At 38.5% G+C, this 24,273-nt stretch overlaps 1 protein-coding gene across 2 annotated transcripts in view; it reads left to right on the top strand.

Annotated features, from left to right (window-relative positions):
- The first annotated feature begins 307 nt into the window (after nt 1–307).
- pigq (phosphatidylinositol glycan anchor biosynthesis class Q) overlaps nt 308–24,273 on the top strand; it is a 50,735-nt gene continuing 26,769 nt past the window's right edge. The window contains exons 1-3 of one of the 2 annotated variants that reach the window (XM_062964176.1): nt 308–443; nt 11,366–12,066; nt 22,214–22,345. In XM_062964176.1, the coding sequence (XP_062820246.1) occupies nt 11,393–12,066; nt 22,214–22,345 (806 nt within the window). In that variant the 5' untranslated portion in view covers nt 308–443; nt 11,366–11,392. Of the gene's footprint in view, nt 444–9,229; nt 9,492–11,365; nt 12,067–22,213; nt 22,346–24,273 lie in introns of those variants that run through there. The other variant, XM_062964177.1, reaches the window with a different exon arrangement.

The following is a 24,273-nucleotide window of genomic DNA, read 5'->3' as shown; positions in this document are numbered from 1 at the left end:
TTAGAAAAAAATCAGTTTTTTTCAGTTTTTTTTTTTTAAATGAATGTTTCCATTAGAAAATGCATAGGGATGTGGATGAACTACAATTCCCAAAAATCTTGGGTCAGTACTCCCAAAACTCCTCCAATATTTACAGTTGTTGAGTCTGTGTGCCAAGTTTGGTCCAGATCAGACGTTGGCTGGGTTCAGTATTCTCTGAATACGGGTGAACTATAACTCCCAGAGATAAAGGTCAATCACCTCTAAAGTCCACCAGTATTCCCAGTTGACCATGTGGATTAGGGGAGGAGGAACTCCATTGGCCGGAACCTTTCCTTCGAGAGCGAGGAAGCCGCCCGGACGGGAATCAGAGCCGGACCCCGTCTCTTAGCAACCGCCCCTTTCGCCACCGGAAGTGGCTCCAATGTCAAGCTTGGCGCGGCCTTTGCTGCCTCCTGGGAAAAGTAAGTCGTGTTTTGAGCCGGGCCCTTCCACACTGCCGAATAACCCGGAATATCCAGGCAAAACATCCATATTATCTGCTTTGAGCCGGGTGATATGTCAGTACAGACCAGACATGGGCCAGCTTGGGCCCTTCAGGTGTTTTGGACTACAACTCCCACAATTCCTAACAGCCGATTAGGCTGTTAAGAATTTATTTGTTTATTTATTTACTACATTTATATGCCGCCCTTCTCACCCCAAAGGGGACTCAGAGCGGCTTACAAATTACATTCACATTCAATACATTATATCAGGGGTCCCCAAACTAAGGCCCGGGGGCCGGATGCGGCCCTCCAAGGTCATTTACATGGCCCCCTCCCTCAGTTTTATAATATAATATTTTTATATCATTTTAAATAATATAATATATTGTATATACATATAATATTGATAATAATATTATAATGTTATACAATATACAGTAGAGTCTCACTTATCCAACATAAACGGGCCGGCAGAACGTTGGATAAGCGAATATGTTGGATAATAAGGAGGGATTAAGGAAAAGCCTATTAAACATCAAATTAGGATATGATTTTACAAATTAAGCACCAAAGCATCATGTGTAACAACAAATTTGACAGAAAAAGTAGTTCAATACGCAGTAATGCTATGTAGTAATTACTATATTTACGAATTTAGCACCAAAATATCACGATGTATTGAAAACATTGACTACAAAAATGCGTTGGATAATCCAGAACGTTGGATAAGTGAGAATGTGTAACAACAAATTTGACAGAAAAAGTAGTTCAATACGCAGTAATGCTATGTAGTAATTACTATATTTACGAATTTAGCACCAAAATATCACGATGTATTGAAAACATTGACTACAAAAATGCGTTGGATAATCCAGAACGTTGGATAAGTGAGACTCTACTGTAATACTAATAATAATACCATATAATAATATTAATTATATGTCATATATTACATATAATATTACAGTATTGGTAAAGTTCAATATAGTAATATATAATGCTAATATTGGGCTATGCTAATAATATAATATATTGTGTGTACATACAGCTGCTCTGAGTCCCCTTCGGGGTGAGAAGGGCGGGATATAAATGTAGTAAATAAATGTAGTAAATGAATAAATAAATAATTTTAGACTTAGGCTCACCCAAAGTCTGAAATGACTTGAAGGCACACAACAACAACAATCCTAATTAACTTGACTATCTCATTGGCCAGTAGCAGGCCCACACTTCCCATTGAAATCCTGATAGGTTTATGTTGGTTACAATTGTTTTCATTTTTAAATATGGTATTGTTCTTTCATTGTTGTTGCTGTTTTGCACTACAAATAAGACATGTGCAGTGTACATAGGAATTTGTTAGTTTTTTTTTTCAAATGATAATTCGGCCCCTCCACAGTCGGAAGGGTTGTGGACCGGCCCTCTGCTTTAAAAGTTTGAGGACCCCTGCATTATATTATTGGCATAGTACAATACTAGCATTAAATTACTATATTGTACTATATCATTACATTGTAATATTATTAGTAATATTACATTTAATATATAATATATAATTAATCCAGTGTTAATGAAGTCTCACTAATCCAAGCGTCGTTTATCCAAGCCTCTGGATCAGGGGTCCCCAAACTAAGGCCCGGGGGCCGGATGCGGCCCTCCAAGGTCATTTACATGGCCCCTCCCTCAGTTTTATAATATAATATTTTTATATCATTTTAAATAATATAATATATTGTATATACATATAATATTGATAATGATATTGTAATGTTATACAATATAATACTAATAATAATACCATATAATAATATTAATTATATGTCATATATTACATATAATATTACAGTATTGGTATAGTTCAATATAGTAATATATAATGCTAATATTGTGCTATGCTAATAATATATTGTATGTACATACAGCTGCTCTGAGTCCCCTTCGGGGTGAGAAGGGCGGGATATAAATGTAGTAAATAAATGTAGTAAATGAATAAATAAATAATTTTAGACTTAGGCTCACCCAAAGTCTGAAATGGCTTGAAGGCACACAACAACAACAACAACAACAACAACAACAATCCTAATTAACTTGACTATCTCATTGGCCAGTAGCAGGCCCACACTTCCCATTGAAATCCTGATAGGTTTATGTTGGTTACAATTGTTTTCATTTTTAAATATGGTATTGTTCTTTCATTGTTGTTGCTGTTTTGCACTACAAATAAGACATGTGCAGTGTACATAGGAATTTGTTAGTTTTTTTTTTTCAAATGATAATTCGGCCCCTCCACAGTCGGAAGGGTTGTGGACCGGCCCTCTGCTTTAAAAGTTTGAGGACCCCTGCATTATATTATTGGCATAGTACAATACTAGCATTAAATTACTATATTGTACTATATCATTACATTGTAATATTATTAGTAATATTACATTTAATATATAATATATAATTAATACAGTAGAGTCTCACTAATCCAAGCCTCGCTTATCCAAGCCTCTGGATAATCCAAGCCATTTTTGTAGTCAATGTTTTCAATACATCATGATATTTTGATGCTAAATTCATAAATACAGTAATTACTACATAGCATTACTGCCTATTGAACTACTTTTTCTGTCAAATTTGTTGTATAACATGATGTTTTGGTGCTTAATTTGTAAAATCATAACCTAATTTGATGTTTAATAGGCTTTTCCTTAATCCCTCCTTATTATCCAACATATTCGCTTATCCAACATTCTGCCAGCCCATTTATGTTGGATAAGTGAGACTCTACTGTATTACATTTAATATATAATATATAGTTAATATTATTAAATTGTCTTATTATCAGTATTATATCGTAATACATTATAATACAGTAGAGTCTCAGGTTTTCTGTTTTAAAGTGGATTATATGAGTCCGTACTTCCAGATAGGTAAAGGTAAAGGTTTTCCCCTGATATTAAGTATAGTCGTGTCTGACTCTGGGGGTTGGTGCTCATCTCCATTTCTAAGCCAAAGAGCTGGGCGTTGTCAGTAGACACCTCCAAGGTCATGTGGCCGGCATGACTGCATGAAGCGCCATTACCTTCCCACCGGAGCAGTACCTATTGATCTACTCAGTCACTGAACTCGCCCAGAGTGAGGCGGTCAAAGAGGTATTCACAGCTGCATGTTTTTGAACTGCTAGGTTGGCAGAAGCTGGGGCTAACAGTGGGAGCTCACTCCATTTCCCGGATTCGAACTGCCGGCCTTTCGGTCAGCTAGCTCAGCAGCTCAGTGGTTTAACCCACTGCGCCACCAGCGGCTCCACTGCCACATAATCTGGGATAAACAGAAAATCTGAGATCGAATCCTGGGATATGGGTCCTTTCTGGGGGCCCTTCCACACAGCCATCTAACCTAGAATGTCAAGGTAGAAAATCCCACAATATCTGCTTTGTACTGGGTTATCTGAGTCCACACTGCCATACATTCCAGTTCAAAGCAGAAAATGGGAGATTACGATCGTCAAGAAACAGATGTCCTGACTGTGGCACACAAACACACCCAGATCACCCCAAAGCGCCCCATGCGTTCATTCTAAAGGTCCCTTCCACAGAGGCAAGGTCATTATGACACATCCGAGATTAGCAATGGCCCTTAAGAATGAGCATTGAGCCAAGGATTCTTGCCTTCCACATTGGTGTGCTTATATTTTTGCAGATTCGATTACAGGTAGTCCCCAAGTTACAAACACCTGACTTACAAATGGCTCCTAGTTAAGAACGGGATGAGACAACAGGAAATAAGTTCCCCTTCAGAAGGAAAGGAAATCCTCTCCTGGAAGAGCAATTATCTGGGGGAAAGAGATCTCCAATGAAGCTTTATCTCCAATCCTTGTTTCCACAATAAGCCAGATTCTTCAAAATCTAATTATCCTGCTTTTACAATTTTTCCATGAGATTGTGTTTGGATAACAACAAAGACTTGTGCAGATTAAAGACTGGTTGTTTTTCTAAGGACATATGCTTTTATATACTGATTATATGGGCTGTAACCATGAATGTTTATGTTGGTGAGGTTTGTAGGCAAGAGAGTGTTGAAACTTGGTTCTTTCCAGGCATGCGTGTCTTGGGTTCTGCTTTGAGAAACAAGACATCACAATTTTTCCGGTAACGGAATGATTGCTTTTCATGTGTTTCCTATAACTAGATGTTCAGATGGTTCAGATGGTTTATCTTGGGTTCTGCTTTGAGAAACAAGACACCACAATTTTTCCAGTAACTAAATGATTGCTTTTCATGTGTTTCCTATAACTAGATGTTCAGATGGTTTAATTTTTTTTAACTTTTCTGCTATAAAGCAAGCTAGAAAAGCTTTTTCTCTATATCTGGTCAGTATCCTTTCCTTCGGAAACATATTATAGGCTTTCATTAATTGGACAAAAATTGTCTACTCACATCCCATCAATGCAAATGGAAAAATAGTTTATCCTGGTGTTGAAAAAGATGGTCATGTTGGGGCCAGATAGGTGGCCCTGGGGAGAACATTTCATAATTGTGCAAGAAGGGCACAATGAAAAATCCTCCTTTAGAGAGCTATGTGATGTGGCTTGTCCTACTTTTGACAGGAAAAAACCAGAGGCAATGACATGTTATGAGCAATTGTGACTAGGATTCCACTTTTTTTCTTGTTTCTTCCTGGTAACGTTTAAAGAGGTTTACGGATGTCTCCTCATTTGCTTGGCCTGTTGTTTTTTTCACTGTCTGCCTTCAAGTCATTTCCGATTTACGGTGACTCTAAGGCAAACCTGGGCTTTATTCAGAGGAGAGTTGACATTGCCTTCCTCTCAGACTAAGGTTGCCAGAGATGTTCATAGCTAAACAAGAATTTATACCTAGTCCGACTCTCAAACCATTTCCATGCTGTTTGCAAGAGAACACTATAAGATATAATGTGCTGCTTCTGATCAGCATTTCTAAACAGACCCGAATAGATGTGAGAGCAGGTAGAAAATTTGCTGTTGGGTGTGAGGACTCAACCAAAGCAAAAATCTTAAAATAAAGCAATAGCCAGTCGACTATTCCTGAGAGATTTGTCTACTGTTTGAAATATTTTTTGGAAAGTAGTCAGCTGCTACTAGAACTGGGGCCTGGCAAAATGCTGGTGGTACTTCCTACTATAGCCGGGATGGGGAATATTGTTGTACAGCAGATGCCATTATTCTTGACCATTTCCTGTGCTGATCATCCACAACATCAAGAGGACCATGTGTTGCCCAACCCTCTTTCAGGAGCATGATTTTGGGAGGCTTCAGTGGGAGCCAGATCTGGTCTTAAAGCTAAAATGCCATGCATTTGTTGTTGAGACAGCGAATCAAATCACATTAACTGTGAGCAAAGGGTGACCAACAGCTCTTGTCCCACCAACCTTTGTTTAAATTAGAATAGAGTTTTTCCACACTTGACATTGTGGGTACTGACTTTGAATATTGTAAGTAATTTGCAAGTGTTTATCTCAGCTTTCCGTTATTTTAAAAATCTACTCAAATGATGGTACAGTCGTTTGTATATTATGCTTTACTTGTTTTAAAAAACTGTCTTAAGTTTCCTTTTTTGGAAATAAGGGTGAGATAAGAATGTGAAAAAATATAAAAGCAAATTATATATGCAGTCTGCAATTTTTATATTTGGTATACAAGGCACCATCTACACTGCCATTATAATGCATATTGAACTTGATTATATGGCATTGTAGACTCATAATCTAGTTCAATGCCATTCAATCTGCATTCTGTTAGTGTACACTGACCCGATTCAAATTTTTCAGTTTAATAAAGGCCAGCTGCACTGGCCTAGAATGAGAATACCTAAAGATGTTAGTATATGTCAACTTCTGCAATGCGCTGTACATTGGGCAAACTGTACTAAGTCTAGAGACTCCAGTTAGTTATAAACATGGAAGCTAGATTGCTTACGGGAACATCTTTTTAAACTTTTTGTCCTGTTTCTGAGTGTTTTTTCTTGGTCTTCCATCACTCTGGGCTTGGCACTTCATATATCAAGGTCAATGAAATACTGAGCAAACTCCCATAGCTAGTGATTTAATTATCAGCTCTTGCACAAGTACAGCTTTTAAATCACATGTAAAATCTCAAATTGATAATTTTCTCCATAAGCCAAAATGGGTATTTGTAGGACGGACTTGCAGGGCAAAAACTGCTTCTATTTTCCCCCCTCAATAAATGCATTATATTTTATTTCCTCCTTCCCCATCAAGAAGAAGCTAGCCTGGCTGAAAGGAAAATAGGCAGAAGGAAATCGGTGGTGGCAGAGAACTGCTGGGAGCGGGTTAAAATATTCAGGTTTTTCCCCAAACCCATTCTCTCCTGTTCATATTCTTTTTGCCCAGGAATTTGTGTTACATTTTGGAACACACACACACTAAGGGTGTGCAAAATGGCACAGAATTCTGTTCTGTTTTCGTTCTGTTTTCAGGTGCCTCTCCCCTGTTTGTTTTTGGGAAGATTCTTCCCGAAACAGAAACAGAACTCACGGTTCGGAATTACCAATCCAAATGGCACCCCTCCTAATCTCCTGGAATCTTCTCAAAAACAGAACCGGGGAAGGGGGGGGGTCCAAAATTCCAAATGCAAACAGAACTAAAACCGAACGGATTTGCACACCTTTTGTTGATATATATTTACACTTTTTCCCAGTTTGTCTTCTTTATCGGCTTTCCTCTAATTTCTTTCCTATACCAAGTTAGTTTGTCCATATTCTTTATTTCTTCTATTTTCTCCAACCATTGATCAATTTGTGGGATCTGTTCTATTTTCCATTGTTTTGCTAGAGTTATTCTGGCCGCTGTTGAAATATATGTGAAAAGTTTATCATAATTTGTATTCAATTCTAATGATGTATCTGAAATCCCTAACAAATATAATTCAGGCTTCATGGGGATGTTTCTATCCAGTATTTTTTGTGTCTCTACATGGATCATTCTCCAAAATCTTTGTACTCTTTCACAAGTCCACCATAGATGGTAAAAAGATCCTTCATGCATTTTACATTTCCAACAATTTTTTTGGTGATTTTTATACATTAATGCTAATTATTTTGGGGTCATATACCACCTGTGAAAAATCTTTAACTAGTTCTCCTTAAGGTCCCAAGCATATGTGTATTTTAATTTTTTTATTCCAAATTTGTTCCCATTCTTCAAATTTTATCGGACGACCAATATTCCTTGCCCAATTAACCATACATTGCTTTACAGATTCAGATTCGGTAGATGTTATAAATCTTCGATATTTCCTTCCTTTTAGTTTGTAATAGTTTATCCCATGTTTCTCCCTCTTCACAAAAGCCCGTTTGCCTGTCTTTTATAAATTGTTCATTAATTTGTGCATATTGAAACCATGATAGGTTTCTAAATTTAGTTTTTAATTCCTCCATGGTTTTTAGTCTATACTAGCTTTGCCCGGCCACGCGTTGCTGTGGCTTATGCTTTCAGAGTGTTGTTCTTTATTTACTGTCCTGATTTTAGAGATTATATTGTTCTGTATTATTATATCACAGTAATTATTACATATTATATTTAGAATCTTATATTGTCTGCTTAGAACTGGATTATATGAGGCCCCTTCTACACACCTCTATAAAATGCACACTGAAGTGGATTTTATGGCAGTGTGGACTCAAGATAATCCAGTTCAAAGCAGATAATATAAAATTATAAATGGGTTATAGAGCTGTGTGGAAGGGCCTTGAGTCTACACTGCCATATACTGTAATCCAATTAAAATCTGATAATCTTTATTTTATAGGCAGTGTGGAAGAGGCCTAAGTGAGGCCTAACTCTGCCTGTCCCCTGGGCAGCGTGGGTTGTTAGGAGACCAAGTGGGCGGAGCTTAGCCTTCTAACTGGCAGCAATTGAATAAAAACAATTATTCTTCTCCCTCTAATTAGGACTTAATTTTTCTTTTCTTTTTGTTGTATGAACATAGAGGCATGGATGAGGGGTTGTGCTGCCAAGTTTAGTGTTTCTGGGATGTGTAGTTTTGTTGTTTTGTCCTAGGCCGAAATTTCATTACCCTTTTATATATATATAGATATACCTTTAGATTTCTTTAATACATCTTTATATCTTGGCCAATTTTTCCAATCCAAAATGTGTCTTTGATTTGCCTAGTACATGCACTTTCATACATTTCTGAGGGTCATTTTTTGGGGATCTCAAGCTTATCCTTTCAGCCATAGAGTGGGGATTTGGGCATCTTTCAGATTTGAAGTGAATGCTGCTCTTCAACCCTTCTGCATTGGAATGATCATGCTGCAAGGCTTGTTGGTCTCATCCTCTGCTCCCCAGTCCCGCTCCCAAGTTCTTCCCACCTGCCCATGTGTCATTTTGAATGAGAGTGGGTTTTTCAGGACTTGTAAGGCAAAAGCGCGAGTGAGATGAATTAGCCTTTGGTACCAGTAACTGTGGTCTTTCTCTCATTACAAGTAAGAGGACATGTACCAAGCAGACACCACTTTTCTGCCTCAAGGGACTGGGAATTCATCCATGAACAGGCATCGCTTCCTCCAGCAGCAGTTGACAGTCCCTGACTAAATCAGCCTGGGTGCCAAGGCATCCCGAATGCAAATGAATTGCATCCTTTCTCGAGCTAAATGCCAGAATCATGTATACTTTCATGGTGTACTTTCTCGAAGAGAAATAGGGTTCGGCAGAGACTGTATATCCCCTTTTTTGCTATGTATGCCATAAAGAGAGAGAACAAGTTTTTTTTCCCAATCACTGGGCCTGTCACAGAGAATACGGCCTGAGGGGAGCTTGGAGTTTTTCACGTGGCTTCCCTGGTGCAGCGCTGAAGGACAGAACAAGGACAATGATTGCTGGGTGTTGTTAACTCCAGGCCTGCCCCCTCCTTACAGAAATGATGTTTCTGTTTGATACTTCTGAGTTATTTAAAAAGACAGCGTCACTTAGTTCCTGGGTCAACATTCTGTTTCTCTTTATGAAAACTGAAGTTTTGGTGTCACCTTGGATTTCAGGGTAAAATCACATATATGTTTGTGTGTATGCATGTGTTTGACTAATGTAGTATTTGCTTTGCCACCTTTGTTTCTGTCTGTGCTTTTGCTTCTTTACTTAACATAGAAACTCAAAAGCTGAATAGTTCACTAGCATAAAGATAAGTTGCAGGAAAAACTTTTGAAACCCTTTCACAGAGGAGACCAATCACCTCCGAAGGCAATCTATTTTGCTTTCATCTACCATGTTTCCCTGAAAATAAGACAGTATCTTATATTAATTTTTGCTCCCAAAGGTGTGCTAGGTCTTATTTTCAGGGGATTTATTGTTGAACAAAAAAAAAAGAACAGTAGTTGTCATCACAAACCAGCATAACCATACAAATTGTGAATCCTTTCAAGAATTTCTTGTTACTACAGTCGAGTCTCACTTATCCAACATAAACGGGCTGGCAGAATGTTGGATAAGCGAATATGTTGGATAATAAGGAGGCATTAAGGAAAAGCCTATTAAACATCAAATTAGGTTATGATTTTACAAATGAAGCATCAAAACATCATGTTAGATGACAAATTTGGCAGAAAAAGTAGTTCAATACATAGTAATGCTATGTATTAATTACTGTATTTATGAATTTAGCACCAAAATATCACGATATATTGAAAACATTGACTACAAAAATGCATTGGATAATCCAGAACATTGGATAAGCGAGTGTTGGATAAGTGAGACTCTACTGTGCCATTATTTCCATGTACATCAATCTATGGTACATACATTTACCGATCCTGCATGCTCTGGTGTTCTGTTTGGTGGGCATGCTTCCAAACAAAAACTTTGTTAGGTCTTACTTTCGTGGGAGGCCTTATATTTAGCAATTCAACAAAACCTATACTAGGTCTTATTTTCAGAGGATGCCTTATTTTCCGGGAAACAGGGTAACTCTTACTGTTAGGAAATTTGACCCAACTGAAATCTTATTGCTCTGTGATTTTTACCCATTGGTACTTCTATCCCAGTGGTTCTCAACCTGTGGATCCCCAGATTTTTGGCCTTCAATTCCCAGAAAACTTAACAGCTGGTAAACTGGCTGGGATTTCTGGGATTTGTCAGAAAAAACACAAGTTGAGAACCACTGTTCTAGCCCTTCCCTTACAGCAGTTCCCAATCTTTGGTCCTCCAGGTGTTTTGGACTTCAGCTCCCACAATTCCTTACGGTTGGCAAGCTAGCTGAGATTTCTGGCAGTTGAAGTCCAAAATATCTGGAGGACCGAAGGTTGTAAACCACTGCCCTAGAATAACAGAAGAAAGGGGCAATTCCAGCGTAGAGAAATTGATTGGGGAGCCAAGGTTGAATTTTCAACATCTGAATTTTCTTCATTTGCCTTTGTGCTTCAACCAATGAGTCTCTTTTTTTTTAAAAAAAAATCTTTATTAGTTTTAACAGAATAATAAAAAGCAAAACCCCAAATTGGGTGAAAAAGAAAAGGAGAGAAAAGGTTAAGAAAAGAAAGGAAGGAAATGTAAAAAAAAAAAGATTTAAAAAAGTGAATATAAAAATGACTTCTCGGCAGTTTCTTCAAGGTAATTTTTTCTTTCTTCCCTAATTTCTCCTTAAATTCTAACTCCTTTTCTTCTTATTTCCTTTTCCTTTCTATTGAGGTTATCTTTCTTTCTCTTTATATTTTATCTTTCCTTTTCCTTTATCATCTATTTTTGCTTCTTTCTCTCATCCGTTTTAGGTTTTCCATCATTCTGTCCCAATTTGTTTCTTTGATTGGTCCTCCTTTATTGTTTGCTAGTAAGAAAGTCAGCCTGTCCATGTTACGTATGTCAAGCACCTTTATCAACCAATAAGTCTCTTAATATAATTTTTGTGTTTGTTTTATCTCTAGGTTTTATAGTTTTCAGACTGCTGTGTCATGGTGCTTAAGATTTTCTTCCCTTTCTGCTGCTCCTCAGCTGAAAGTGGCCTCCTGGTCGGGCGATGGATTTCGGAACAGAATTCCGCCGTCATCTTGGCTGTCATCCACTTCCCTTTCATTCCTGGTCAAGTGAAGCAGTATCTCTTCAAATTGCAACATATGACACAGGTCAATATGACTGTGTTGGGTTCCTGGACTAACAGTAAGCAACCCAAAGAAGAGAGTTTGGAAAGGTTCCTGGAAGACCTCGGTGCAATCTTCTCTCATGATCCTTGGGTCCAGCTCAGCAAGGAGAAAGACAGCAAGTTTTGGAGCTGTGTGGCCACTCAGAAACTGTCCGATAGAAATGAAGAAGATGAAATTGTCTTGATTTATTATGACCAGCGCAAAGTGATGCTTTCACAGCTTCACCCTCCTCAGTGGTCAATTGCTTCGAATGATCAGAAGACAGTAGATTCTTCCAGATTAACTGTTGTGTTTGACACAGTGGCAAAGAGCAAGTTACTGTTCATGAGAGATCAATACGATGAGGGGCCCATCAAGCTTACCCACTGGCAGTCAGAAGGCGTAGAAGCTAGTATTATTGTGGAACTGTTAAAGCAGGCTTCTGTACCCACATGTATGCTGATAACATTCCTCCTTTCACTTGTCTCTGGAATTTGTAAAAGCAGGTATGTCATGTAGTCCGGGGTCTGCTTCATGTGATTTATTTATCGTATCAGAAGTGAACCAAGGGTGCAGTTGTATTTAAAAACACAAAGTTTAAAAAAAACTTGGCATTATACTAAATGTCCTTAATAGCTGGCCACTTGGAGTGTCTCTGGTGTTTCTATAAGAAGGTCCTCCATTGTGTTTGTGGCAGGGCTCAGACTGCATTGTAATATGTGATGGGTAAGAGGCAAATGCAGATCAGAATCAGTACAGCGGGCTACTTCTACATGTGTAGAACAATTAATTGTTCTACACGTTATTAGCATTATGAATTTATGATATAATAATAATTATTATTATTTTATTTTATTATGACACAGCAAACAAGATAGATATGCTGGATTTCGTATCACAAAATCACAAGTCGAACACTTCCCAAGTGTCTAGGACTGTGTGATGTATTTTCGGATGATGCGTGCAGATCCCAGTAGGGTGGCCTTTTGCAGTTGGCAGATCGTAATTTTGTCAATGCCTATTGTTTCCAAATGCCGGCTGAGATCTTTTGGCATGGCACCCAATGTGCCGATCACCACCGGGACCACCTGCACTGGTTTCTGCCAGAGTCTTTGAAGTTCAATCTTGAGGTCCTGATAGCGGCTGAGTTTTTCCTGTTGTTTTTCGTCAATGCGACTGTCACCTGGGATGGCGACATCAATGATCCAAACCTTGTTCTTTTCCACAACTGTGATGTCTGGTGTGTTGTGTTCCAGAACTTTGTCAGTCTGGATTCAGAAGTCCCACAGTATCTTTGCGTGCTCATTTTCCAATACTTTTGCAGGTTTGTGATCCCACCAGTTCTTTGCTGCTGGGAGGTGGTACTTGAGGCATAAGTTCCAATGAATCATTTGGGCCACATGGTTGTGCCTCTGTTTGTAGTCTGTCTGTGCGATTTTCTTACAGCAGCTGAGGATATGATCCATGGTTTCGTCGGTTTCCTTGCAGAGTCTGCATTTTTGGTCATCAGCTGATTTTTCGATCTTGGCCTGAATTGCCTTTGTTCTGATGTCTTGCTCCTGGGCTGCAAGGATCAGGCCTTCTGTCTCCTTCTTCAGGGTCCCATTTGTGAGCCAGAGCCAGGTCTTCTCCTTATCAGCTTTTTCCTTCCAAAATATAATAATATTTTGTCATTATTATTATTATTATTATTATTATTATTATTTTATTCTTGTACCCCGCCTCTATCACCCCGCAGGGACTCAGGGGGGCTTACAAATGCAAAAGAGTATACATACAAAAACATCAAATACCGAAAACGCACAAATGAAAAATTAAAACATACGATTAAAATCAAATGATATTTTGATATGCAAAGTTTAGTTTCCTGAATGATGTGGTTCGGCAGAATGATTTTCAAGCTTTCTACTTTCCAGAAAGTTTTTCCTCATCAAGTACATGCCACGATGTTCCTGGCATTGGAGAGAAAGCTGCCAAATATTTTAAAGAAGAGCTAAGGAAATATGGGTTTCCTTGGACTAAGGAAGCAATATTTATTGGAATATGGTGCTTGATCTCAGGAAAAGGTCATTATTGTTGGCATTCAACCCCACACTGTTCTAGTCTGCAGTTCTTAATGACAGTTGGAATGTATCTATTTTTTCTCTCCTTTCTGTTTCTGCTCTCATTCTGATTGGATATGTAGAATGGATACTTTGCAGGTGCATGGCTTTTGTCTTTGACTTCTACTTTTACATCTGAGTGTATGCTGTGTGTATTTGCTAGTGTCTCAGAAGAGATGTAGTGCTTGGAGATTTTTCCCTCTCTTTGAACTCTAGAGAGATGGACCTAGACTCAGTTCTGTACTATTAAGAAATGTAGTTATTATTTTTGTAAATAAACCTTTTGTAACTGTAAGCCCCCTAATCTAAACTCTTTACAGCCACATGGCACTTCACACTCTGCTTGCTGTGAGCTGATTGCTCAACTATAAGTATCCTGTTTGTGTTTTGGATGCTCTGCTGTATTTTTGGGAGTTTCCCCTAACAAAATCCTAACAATTGTCAGTTAAATTGCTTTACACTGGATGAGAACGAAAGAAAGAATGATGGCTTAAATAATTTAATGACATCTAATAATGCTGAGAACAGAAGATGGTTTGATTGTGCAACTATGCTCTTTACTATGTGGGCTCTTGCATGATAAATGTAAAAAAAAATCCATGTTCAGGTTGCATGATGTGAGGGCCATTTCTTATAAAAGTGGGCAAAGCTCTGCCTAGTGACATGCCTGGTGCAACTTTGTGCAATAGAGCTATTGTCATAGACAGCCTAAAAATCATCATTATTAATGATAATGTTGATACTGAATACAACATGCTAAAAACTGTATGTGAGACCTTGAACCATATTTTAGGAGTTTTCATGTCTAACCATGTGATATGGCAGCCAAGATATACTTAATGCTACTTCTTCCTGAGTTTATAATAATAATAATAATAATAATAATAATAATAACAACCACAACAACAACCCCTACTGGGATCTGCACGCATCATCTGAAAATACATCACTTGACAAAATTACGATTTGCCAACTGCAAAAGGCCACCCTACTGGGATCTGCACGCATCATCTGAAAATACATCACACAGTCCTAGACACTTGGGAAGTGTTCGACTTGCGATTTTATGATACGAAATCCAGCATGTCTATCTTGTTTGCTGTGTCATAATAAAATAATAACAATAATAATAACTGCAAAAGGCCACCCTACTGGGATCTGCGTGCATCATCTGAAAATACATCATAATAATAAATAATAATAACAATAACTTTATTCTTGTACCCCGCCTCCATCTCCCCGAAGGGACTCTGCGGCTTACATAAGAAAAACAGTCAATAATTTTAAAACACAATATAATAACATAGTTATAAAACCACATAACATGACAATTATTAAAACCAATGTAAAGCAAACCATTATAACCTCCCTGCCCTGCTAAAATTCTCTTGGAGAGCTTGGAAGCCCTCCCAACAATGTTTTGTTGCTATCGAAGGCTGCCCCATGACGGAGAAGTGGAGAAAAGCCAATTTCATGTGTTCAGCAACAAAATAAATATTTTTCACAATAGCAAAATAAATAAAATGGTATAATCCTAGTGATGGATAAACTGGAATGTTTACTATTAATGGGACTCTGTACTTTTGTATCTGCGTTTGCTAGAGACCTATATGCCCAGTATAGTTGTTCACTTGCAATATATTTTAATCTTTCATGCAGTAAATAAGGCCAATTTTGAATGAGAGGATGGGTTTTAACAGCATATATTCACCTGTTATTCCTGATGGGATTCGGATTGGCCTTTCTTAAGAATCTGGCTCTTTATCGTTTCTGTGGCTATAATACTATAATACAATTCTTTATTGATTAGTCACTTTTGACCACATCAAAACATGTAAAACATACAATACGTACACACTTACACATACATACAATAAAACCATGTAAAGATACAAAACATCCCGACCTGCGGCCTAATAACCCGCTCCTAGATAATAATAATAATAATAATACTAATAATAACTTTATTTTTATACCCCGCCCCATCTCCCCGAAGGGACTCGGGGCGGCTTACATGGGGCCTTGCCCGATAAAACAATCAAATCAATAACACAGCAATAAAACAATTATCCCAATAAAAACATCAATATCAGTAAAAACAATCGTTAAAATCGACATGAGCATACAGTATTAAAACAGGAGACTAATTCATAGAACCCAGGCAAAGTGCAGAATGTGCCAAAATGGGGAAGGTAATTTCACAGTTGAAATGGACAATAAAGTGCAATATAACATTGGCAACATCTCAAGAATGGGGCTATTATAAAATGGGCAGATAGATAGATAAGTGTACAAATACAGAGTAAAAAGGTTAAAATTAGTAATATCCTAAGGTAAGGTTTGAACGAGGACAGGGGTAAATAAAACAAGTGTCTTGTCCATAGTAAATTTTAAGTTTGGATTTTGTTAATGGCAATAATGTGTCAGCTCTCAGCTTCCATCTTCTCACGAATGGCCAGCGCTTTTTGCATAAAAGGGCCAGTTTTTTGCATTAAAAAACACCGTTGATGTGGAGTTATCTCACTGCTAGTGCTGACAAAATGCTTGCTCCTAAGTTTCATTTTGAAAGGATGTGAAGTTTAAAAGCCTGTGCTTGTAAAGCTCAGCACTAGAGCCGGAGTAGGCCATAGGCTGAGATTATGCTGCGCTGTCAGAACGTGAGGATTGGAAGTTTTGTTTCCAAGCTGGCAAAGAGCAGCTTGATTAATTCCATTTGGATGCGAGTTGCTAAAAGCATTTGTGACCAAGCCGCAGCAAGTGTAGCCTTGGGCTATGGGAAACCGAGTCCATCAACAGGTTTCGAGTGAGCTACATTTGTCATGGAAGATTATGCTTAGCTTTTTCCTACTTTCTGTTGGATGTGTAACTATTTTAGCTTTCATCATGTTGTTTAAATGCCTGTGAAGGAATGGAAGTGTTGTGTCAAACTGCATCCTTTGCAGGCAAATGGATCTCCAGGAACAATTTACAACATGTGTTGTCGAAGGCTTTCATGGCTGGTGTGAAGAACTGAGGCAGGGAGGAATCCTTTTGATCCCACCGCTGCCACCAATTTGTGAAGATGTCTGGATGATGATTTTAATTATATATATATATATATATATATATATATATATTACTAGCTGTGCCCAGCCACGCGTTGCTGTGGCGAAGTATGGTGGTATGGGAAATAAAGTATTTAGGAATTGGTGGTAGTTAAGGTAAAGGATAAAGGTTTTCCCCTGACATTAAGTCCATTATAAATGGGTAATATAGCTGTGTGGAAGGGCCTTGAGTCTACACTGCCATATAATCCAGTTCAAATCAAATAATCTGTATTTTATAGGCAGTGTGGAAGAGGCCTAAGTGAGGCCTAACTCTGCCAGTCCCCTGGGCTGAGTGGGCTTAACTTCTTTAAGGCACTTAAATAACTGTTCCAACTTCCAAAATATTTTCTCCTCTTCAATCAAAACTATTAACTGATCTCTTGGATCTACTGGGATTACTTCCCCTTACTTCTCAGCCTCTACACATAACCCTAAACAAGTCACCCAACTTGCTTAGTCTGGCACTATTAGAGGTCTGCTTTCCTGGTTTCCCTAATCTGGAACCAGTGTCCTTCCCCTGTGACTAAAAATCACAGACTCAGATTTGAACTTCCCTGGTTTCCCTAAACCTGGAACCAGTCTATCTCCTGTGACTCTCAGATCACAGACTAAACTGGTTTTTAAAACATTCCCTCCTTTTCTCTTCAAACATTTGGCTCCGCCCCCATTGCTATGGTAACCTGCCTCAGAATGCTGAGCTGGTTACCTTCCCCCACATATTGTTAACTCTAATACTTACCCATTTTAAACATAGCCAAACATGACTTCTAAAACAAAATCAAACAAACATGTCATCCATAAATTAAACAAAAACACACACTTCTTTACAGCCGGGATCACAGGGTTGTTGTATGTCTTTCGGGCTGTGTGGCCATGTTCCAGAAGTATTCTCTCCTGACGTTTCACCCACATCTATGGCAGGCATCCTCAGAGGTTGTGAGGTATGGATAAACTAAGTAAGGAAAGGAAAGAATATATATCTGTGTAGAGTCCAGGGTGTGGCAAGAGTCCTTTGTCACTGGGAAGTCAGCATTAATGTTTCAGTTAATCACCCTAATTAGCATTGGAAAGGTTTTTGTCTCTTGCCTGGGGGCATCCTTTGTTCAGTCATTAGCTGCCCTCAGAGTGTTGGTTCCCATCTACTGTTTTGATTTTAGAGTTTTTTAATACTGGTAGCCAGATTCTTTCCTTTCCTTACTTAGTTTATCCATACCTCACAACCTCTGAGGATGCCTGCCATAGATGTGGGCGAAACGTCAGGAGAGAATACTTCTGGAACATGGCCACACAACCTGAAAGACATACAACAACCCCAATTTACAACATGTCTAATTCAAAACGGTTTGTAGAAGCACAGTGGAGCATTAACCAGGAACTAGATTGCTGAGCATAGCCCAAAAATCTCAAACTCATTGTGTATCCTTGATGGGATTTTGGGAGGTAAGGAACCCCTTTCTCTAATTGAGTTCCTGGAGAGTTTTTACTAACCAGAGCAGACAATACTAAAGAGATGGGAAGTCGAATAACCTGGTTCATAGAAGGTCAATTTCTATATTCCACAACTACTGGAAGATTTCAGTGGAAAGAAAAATTTAAATTCTGCTTGTGAAATTAAAGGGCTAAACATTGGCACTGACTTTGAACTTTAGAAAGGTAAATAAATATCTATGGCAGGTTTTTCATACAGCAGCATAAGATATAGATAGTGACATGGATATAGGGAAGTTTTTTACATTTTCATATATTAAATTATTGGAACAGCCAGCCTCTTTCGTCTACTGAGTTGCTCTGGACCACCATCTTCTGGCTAGTATTGGTAATATAATATTTGTGTGTGTGTGTGTGTGTTTTTTTTAAGGTTAAGTTTTGCTATAATTTTGCACCATAACAAGTAATCAGCTCTGAACGTACAGAGATACAGTAGAGTCTCACTTATCCAACACTCGCTTATCCAACGTTCTGGATTATCCAATGCATTTTTGTAGTCAATATTTTCAATACATCATGGTATTTTGGTGCTAAATTCGTAAATACAGTAATTGCTACATAGCATTACTGCATATTGAACTACTTTTTCTGTCAAATTTGTTGTCTAACATGATGTTTTGGCACTTAATTTGTAAAATCATAACCTAATTTGATGTTTAATAGGCTTTTCCTTAATCCCTCCTTATTATCCAACATATTCGCTTATCCAACATTCTGCCAGCCCGTTTATGTTGGATAAGTGAGATTCTACTGTATGTTTTCAAGAAGATGTGTTTCAAAACAAACAGTTCCTCAGGGGAAAAAAATCATGTCAAGAGCGACTTGATAAACTAAACTTCAAGTTGCTTTTGGTGTGTGAGAGAATTGGCCATCTGCAAGGATGTTGCCCAGGGAATACCCAGATGTTTGATGCTTTACCGTCCTGTGGGAGGCTTCTCTCATGTCCCTGCATGGGAAGCTGGAGCTGACAGATGGGAGCTCACCCTGCTCCCCAGATTCAAACCGCTGAGAATTGGCCTGCAGGGACATTGCCCAGGGGATTGCCTGGATGTTTGATGTTTTACCGTCCTGTAGGAGGCTTCTCTCATGTCCCCGCATGGGAAGCTGGAACTGACAGATGGGAGCTCACCCCGCTCCCCAGATTCAAACCGCTGAGAATTGGCCTTCTGCAAGGACGTTGCCCAGGGAATTGCCTGGATGTTTGATGTTTTACCATCCTGTAGGAGGCTTCTCTCATGTCCCTGCATAGGAAGCTGGAGCTGACAGATGGGAGCTCACCCTGCTCCCCTGATTCAAACCGCTGAGAATTGGCCTTCTGCAAGGACGTTGCCCAGGGAATTGCCTGGATGTTTGATGTTTTACCATCCTGTAGGAGGCTTCTCTCATGTCCCTGCATAGGAAGCTGGAGCTGACAGATGGGAGCTCACCCTGCTCCCCAGATTCAAACCGCTGAGAATTGGCCTTCTGCAAGGATGTTGCCCAGGGGATTGCCTGGATGTTTGATGTTTTACCATCCTGTAGGAGGCTTCTCTCATGTTCCTGCATGGGAAGCTGGAGCTGACAGATGGGAGCTCACTCTGCTCCTCAGATTCAAACCGCTGAGAATTGGCCTTCTGCAAGGACGTTGCCCAGGGGATTGCCTGGATGTTTGATGTTTTACCATCCTGTAGGAGGCTTCTCTCATGTCCCCGCATGGGAAGCTAGAGCTGACAGACGGAAGCTCACCCCACTCCCTGGATTTGAACCGCTGACCTTTTGGTCAGCAGTCCTGCCAGCATTAACACTGTTCAAGATTCCCTCTTAATTTTGAAGAATATAACCAAACAAGAACCTTGGATTTATTAATCAAAAATATTGATACATTGATTCCTTTTCCTGTAGCAAGAAAGTATTGACTTCTTACAGTTTGTTATGGTTCTACAAATGAAAATGTTATTTGAAGAAACATCTTTTAATTAGAGGTGGTGCTACTACTGTATCAAAAGGACTTGGATTGACTGGTTGGAGAAACTAATCTATTAAAAATTGCACCTCTAGCTATTGGATTAAAGCACAGCTAAAATTCTGCCTTCATGGCATCTTGATTCTTTGGATTCTCTTTTCATAAAATAAGGTCTCGCTGGTTATAATAGGCAGAAAAGAAAACAAAAGACAATAATTCCAAACTTAAGTGTCTAACTATCCAAATGTGCAGTTAGCCCAGGGTGATTCTCTCTGCCCATCCACCAATTGAGCCTTTTAGCGCATCCGTAAGTGGCATTTTTCCCCCTCTGTCACTTCAGATGTTGTTCATAGACAGGCCAAGTGATCAGCACTGTGCTCATTTTACTCTGAGGTGGCAATAGGTTGCAGCCAATTGTGAAATGACTCTGGAGAGCCAAAATAATGATTCACACTGTGTGACTTTTGGCTGTTATGCGTTTCTTGGTTATTCTCAGGTGGAGCAAACTATGATGGGATCAGAGGATTGGATTTTAGCTCAGCAAACCTTCTGTGAAATGTAACTCAAAAGGTTGTAAGGATTGCCCATCAATAATTCTTGATGAGAAATGGCTCATTAAAATAATGGATGTGATGAATATGGATATATTAACACAAAAACTAGCACAGGATAGAGCTCCAGAAAACAAAACAGATTGGAAACCTATGATCGAATACTTGCAAAAAGAGAAAATTAACTGATGTATAAAGTTTGAGTAAGGAAATTCCAGGGGATAACAACATAAAATAAAGGTACAGTAGAGTCTCACTTATCCAACATAAACGGGCCGGCAGAATGTTGGATAAGCGAATATGTTGGATAATAAGGAGGCATTAAGGAAAAGTCTATTAAACATCAAATTAGGTTATGATTTTACAAATTAAGCACCAAAGCATCAGGTTATACAACAAATTTGGCAGAAAAAGTAGTTCAATACACAGTAATGCTATGTAGTAATTACTGTATTTACGAATTTAGCACCAAAATATCACGATGTATTGAAAACATTGATTACAAAAATGCGTTGGATAATCCAGAATGTTGGATAAGCGAGTGTTGGATAAGTGAGACTCTACTGTAGATGGGAAATTACCTCCACAAGAAGAAATGGTATTTTGGAAAGAGAATGTAAATTGAAGTGGCTTGGGGTGGAGGAGGGGGCACAGAGGTAAATATAACAACATACAAGATATGCGTACATATATAGTCGAGGCAATGAATTAAGTGTGAAATAAAAGTGTATGGAAAGTACTGATATATTGATGTATTTTAAGAAAACTAATAATTAGTTTAAGAAAACCCTTTGAATTTGAACATGCCCATTTTAGAATGTACTAGCTGTGCCCGGCCACGCGTTGCTGTGGTTAGGACTTTATTTTTCTTATTTATTTATTTTTCCCGAGTCCCTCTAGGGAGATGGTGGCGGGGTACAAAAATAAAATTATTATTATTATTATTATTATTATTATTATTATTATTTTCTTTTTGTTGTATGAACGTAGAGGCGTGGATGAGAGGTTGTGCTGTCAATTTTTGAGGTTGTGGGGCGTTTAGTTTTGTTTTATCCGGTGCCGGGATTCCTTTACCCTTTTATATAGAGAGATTTTAGAATCTTTTTATGAATGTTGACGTTAGTTATAATTCTTATATTGATTTATAGTGTGTTGTAAAATTTTTATACGTGTGCTTATTGTAAGCCGCCCTGAGTCCCCTCTCGGGTGAGAAGGGCGGGATATAAATGTTGTAATAAATAAAAATAAAATAAATTTTAAAAGTCTGGATTGTCCCCTCAAAACTATTTGGACTCTAGTGGGGGTGAAAATTGGGTGAGGAATACAATTAACCAAGGGGAGATTGTGTGTTCAACAGACGAAACACTTCAGTCAGTTCCTGCCTTTAACTAATGCTGCAGTTGTAGTTTTGGATTGCAAGAGTGGCTTGAGCTTTGAGGAAAACACAGGAAACTTATGTTTGTTTTCATTTGTGCTTTACTTAGAGCCTTGACCATCTGGCCACTATCTTTCATCTGGAGCAAACTTTCAACATGCGAGCAACTGGGGCACCGGCTGCAGCACCTCCAAATCATCAGCAGTAGCAGAAAAGCTCCAAATCAGACCCAGCTGATGAGGTGGGGAATCTGTGAGAATCTGTTTCTGTTGCTCTGTCTGGGTAGTTTTTTATGTCAACTGTGTTAGGTATGCCTTGTATGTCTAAACATGTATGTCTATTGGTCATACTGGCCAGTGTCTAAGACAAGGGTCCCCAAACTAAGGCCTGGGGGCCACATGCGGCCCATCGAAGCCATTTATCCGGCCCCCGCGGTGGCGGATAAATAATAATAATTATTATTATTATTGACACAAAGACACAGTATAACACAGCAAACAAGATAAATATGCTGTATTTCATTTCACAAAATCACAAGTCGAACACTTCCTAAACGTTTAGGACTGTGTGATGTATTATTATTATTATTATTATTATTGACACAAAGACACAGTATAACACAGCAAACAAGATAGATTTGCGGGATTTCATTTCACAAAATCACAAGTCGAACACTTCCCAAGCATTTAGGACTGTGTGATGTATTATTATTATTATTATTATTATTATTATTATTATTGTTATTATTGAGACAAAGACACAGTATAACACAGCAAACAAGATATATATTCTAGATTTCATATCACAAAATCACAAGTCGAACACTTCCCAAGCATTTAGGACTGTGTGATTTATTATTATTATTATTATTAATAATAATAATAATAATAATATTTAAGCTGGGAGGCCATCTGTCAGGGGTGCTTTGCTTGTGCTTTTGGAGCACAAAGGCAGAAGGGGGTTGGACTAAATGGCCCAAGGGGTCTCTTTCAACCCTCTTTATTATTTTTATTATGATAATGGTGATGATATGATGATGATGATGATGATGATGATTAACATTGAGGCTGTATTTGTTCCCGTTTTGTTTGTTTACTTCAAAATAAGATATGTGCAGTGTGCATAGGAATTTGTTCACAGTTTTTGTAAAACTATAGTCCGGCCCTCCAACGGTCTGCGTTATAAAAAGTTTGGGGACCCCTGGTCTAAGAGTTGATGCCCATGGCATTTAGCATTTCCTAGTGGAGGCCCCAGTGGCGCAGCGGATTAAACCGCTGAGCTGCTGAAGTTGCTAACTGAAAGGTTGGCGGTTCGAATCCAGGGAGCGGAGTGAGCTCCCGCTATTAGTCCCAGCTTCTGCCAACCTAGCTGTTCAAAAATATGCAAATGTGAGTAGATCAATAGGTACTGGTCCAGCGGAAAGGTAACGGTGCTCCATGCAGTCATGCTGGCCATGTTACCTAGGCGGTGTCTACAGACACCGCCGGCTCTTTGGCTTAGAAATGGAGATGAGCATCAACCCCCAGAGTTGGACACAACTAGACTTAATGTCAAGGGAAAACCTTTACCTTTACTACCTTTTGGTGGGTTATTTGTGCAAAGAAGCACACATGTATTGTCTTAGTTTTGACTATGTTCTCTTTATATAGGCTGATTAGTAAAAGGCCAGTAAGTAAATACAATTGGGCATCAAACAAAATTGGATTTTGATTAACTGTAGCACAGAAGTACAGTAGAGTCTCACTTATCCAAGCTAAACGGGCCGGCAGAAGCTTGGATAAGTGAATATCTTGGATAATGAGGGATTAAGGAAAAGCCCATTAAACATCAAATTAGGTTATGATTTTATAAATTGAGCACCAAAACATCATGTTATACAACAAATTTGACAGAAAAAGTAGTTCAATATGCAGAAATGTTATGTTGTAATTACTGTATTTACGAATTTAGCACCAAAATATCATGATATATTGAAAACATTGACTACAAAAATGGCTTGGATTATCCAGAAGCTTGGATAAGTGAGGCTTGGATAAGTGAGACTCTACTGTACTGTCAGATTTATGTTGTGTTGTTGTTGTTATTATTATTATTATTGATTTTTTTCTCCCATGGGTGGGACTCAAAGCAGTGTTTTTCCAAAGTGATGTAGTATGAAGAACTATTAAC

The sequence above is a fragment of the Anolis carolinensis genome, unplaced genomic scaffold, assembly GCF_035594765.1.
Source record: "Anolis carolinensis isolate JA03-04 unplaced genomic scaffold, rAnoCar3.1.pri scaffold_13, whole genome shotgun sequence".
Taxonomy (NCBI): Eukaryota; Metazoa; Chordata; class Lepidosauria; order Squamata; family Dactyloidae; genus Anolis; species Anolis carolinensis.
The sequence above is the reverse complement of the archived record's forward strand: the minus strand, read 5'-3'. Positions and strand labels throughout refer to the sequence as shown.